Source organism: Marmota flaviventris, chromosome 2 (assembly GCF_047511675.1).
Source record: "Marmota flaviventris isolate mMarFla1 chromosome 2, mMarFla1.hap1, whole genome shotgun sequence".
In the NCBI taxonomy this organism is placed as follows: domain Eukaryota; kingdom Metazoa; phylum Chordata; class Mammalia; order Rodentia; family Sciuridae; genus Marmota; species Marmota flaviventris.
This window is the reverse complement of record NC_092499.1, coordinates 196,366,606-196,369,212: the sequence shown is the minus strand read 5'-3', so window position 1 is coordinate 196,369,212 and position 2,607 is coordinate 196,366,606. Positions and strand designations below refer to the sequence as shown.

At 67.0% G+C, this 2,607-nt stretch overlaps 1 protein-coding gene across 1 annotated transcript; it reads left to right on the top strand.

Annotated features, from left to right (window-relative positions):
- Nucleotides 1–240: 240 nt before the first annotated feature.
- On the top strand, nt 241–2,110 carry Cebpb (CCAAT enhancer binding protein beta). Its single transcript, XM_027946445.2, has one exon. It carries the CDS (start codon nt 505–507, stop codon nt 1,531–1,533), a length of 1,029 nt encoding a protein of 342 aa, XP_027802246.1. The 5' UTR covers nt 241–504; the 3' UTR covers nt 1,534–2,110.
- Nucleotides 2,111–2,607: the final 497 nt, after the last annotated feature.

Below are 2,607 nucleotides of genomic sequence, written 5' to 3'. Positions count from 1 at the left end.
TCCCCCTCTCCTTCCCAATCCCGGGGCTGCCGGGCAGGGGTGGGCAGGGGGCGTGCGACCGCCCCCCGCCGACCCCCCGGAGGGCGCGCTCCCAGCTCCTGCGGGGCCGCCGCGCCCAGCCGCCGCCCTCCGGGGGGTCTCGGGCGGTCGCGGCCGTCGCGTTCCGGCGGCAGCGGGAGGGGCCGGGGCGGCCTCTCAGTGACGCAGCCGGTTACCATGGTCCGCCTTATAAATAACCGGGCTCCCGAGAAACTTTAGCGAGTCAGAGCCGCGCACGGGACCGGGAAGGGGACCCATCCGAGGGTCCAGCGCCAGCCCCCGCACTAATAGCTGCCACCCCGGCAGCGGCGGCGGCAGTAGCAGCAGCAGAAGCAGCAGCAGCAGCAGCAGCAGCAGCAACAGAGCAGCAGGGACACAGGCGACAGCCCAGAGCCGGGAGGCCGCGCCACCTGCGGGCCGGCCGGAGCGGGCTGCCCCAGGCCCCCTCCCCGGGCACCCGCGTTCATGCAACGCCTGGTGGCCTGGGACCCAGCATGTCTCCCCCTGCCGCCGCCGCCTGCCTTTAAATCCATGGAAGTGGCCAACTTCTACTACGAGGCGGACTGCTTGGCTGCTGCGTACGGCGGCAAGGCGGCCCCCGCGGCGCCCCCCGCGGCCAGACCCGGGCCGCGCCCCCCCGCCGGCGAGCTGGGCAGCATCGGCGACCACGAGCGCGCCATCGACTTCAGCCCGTACCTGGAGCCGCTGGGCGCGCCGCAGGCCCCGGCGCCGGCCACGGCCACGGACACCTTCGAGGCGGCTCCGCCCGCGCCCGCCCCCGCGCCCGCCTCCTCCGGGCAGCACCACGACTTCCTCTCCGACCTCTTCTCCGACGACTACGGGGGCAAGAACTGCAAGAAGGCGGCCGAGTACGGCTACGTGAGTCTGGGGCGCCTGGGGGCCGCCAAGGGCGCGCTGCACCCCGGCTGCTTCGCGCCCCTGCACCCGCCGCCGCCGCCGCCGCCCGCGGAGCTCAAGGCGGAGCCGGGCTTCGAGCCCGCGGACTGCAAGCGGAAGGAGGAGGCCGGGGCGCCGGGCGGCGGCGCAGGCATGGCGGCGGGCTTCCCGTACGCGCTGCGCGCCTACCTCGGCTACCAGGCGGTGCCGAGCGGCAGCAGCGGGAGCCTCTCCACGTCCTCGTCGTCCAGCCCTCCCGGCACGCCGAGCCCCGCCGACGCCAAGGCGCCCCCGGCCGCCTGCTACCCGGGGGCCGCGCCGGCGCCCGCGCAGGTCAAGAGCAAGGCCAAGAAGACGGTGGACAAGCACAGCGACGAGTACAAGATCCGGCGCGAGCGCAACAACATCGCCGTGCGCAAGAGCCGCGACAAGGCCAAGATGCGCAACCTGGAGACGCAGCACAAGGTCCTGGAGCTCACGGCCGAGAACGAGCGGCTCCAGAAGAAGGTGGAGCAGCTGTCGCGCGAGCTCAGCACCCTGCGGAACTTGTTCAAGCAGCTGCCCGAGCCCCTGCTCGCCTCCTCCGGCCACTGCTAGCGCGGCCCCCGCGCGCGTCCCCCTGCCGGCCGGCCCCCGCTCCCGCCGCCGCCCCGGTGGCGCCGGCAGAACTTTGGCACGGGGGCGCTCGGCAGCGCGGGGAGCCCGTCGGTAATTTTAATATTTTATTATATATATATCTATATTTTTGTCCAGACCAGCCGCACGTGCAGATGGGGCGCCCGCCCGTGGTGTTATTTAAGGAAGAAACGTCCCTGTGCACAGATGCGTTTGAACTCTGTCCCCCGCCCCTCTCGGGCGCCGGCGGGCGGGCCGGTTTCGGAGTTGATGCAATCGGCTTAAACATGGCAGGACGCGTGTGTACACGGGACTGACGCAACCCACGTGTAACTGTCAGCCGGGCCCTGAGTAATCGCTTAAAGATGTTCCTACGGGGCTGTTGCTGTTGCTGTTTTTTTGTTTTTGTTTTTGTTTTTGTTTTTGGTCTTTTTTTGTATTATAAAAAAAAAATCTATTTCTATGAGAAAAGAGGCGTATGTATATTTTGGGAATCTTTTCCGTTTCAAGCATTAAGTAAGAACACTTTTAATAAACTTTTTTTTGAGAATGGTTAAAAGCCTTTTGGGGGCACTAGTTGGCTTTTGATTTTTTTCTGTTCGCGGATTTGCAGGCGCTTGTTTTTGCGTTTCTGGGGTGTGGGGGGGGGCTGTGAGGGGGCTGCTGTTATTTTTGGAGGTTTGAGAGCTGGGTTGGGGGTGTGCAGCCGGGTTTCCTCCTCCTCTGCTCCTCCCCCAGGGTCTGCTGGCAGATGGGGCGCCGGCCCCTGGAGGATGGGGAGGGAGTGCTGGGTCAGGTTTTCAGGGTGACTCAGCCCCCCTGGGTGCTGGGAGCGGGGGCTGGGAACCCTGCGTGGGGGAGGGGGAGGCGGGCTTGGGGTCTCTGGCTGGCCCTGAGTGTCATGCTTGGGTTTGGAGGGGCCAGGAGGCCTGAGACCCCTGTGCTGTGTTTTGGGGGCCAGACGGGCCTGTCACTCTGGGAGGAGGAGCTTGGTGCCTCGGCCCTGCCAGCCCAAGTCAGGGCAGATTCTTTTGGTAAGTGTAGCGAGGTGGGCTG

What these genes read in the sequence shown, in the direction of transcription:
- Cebpb (XM_027946445.2), top strand. Translation starts at nt 505, where the DNA reads ATGCAACGCCTGGTGGCCTGGGACCCAGCATGTCTCCCCCTGCCGCCG.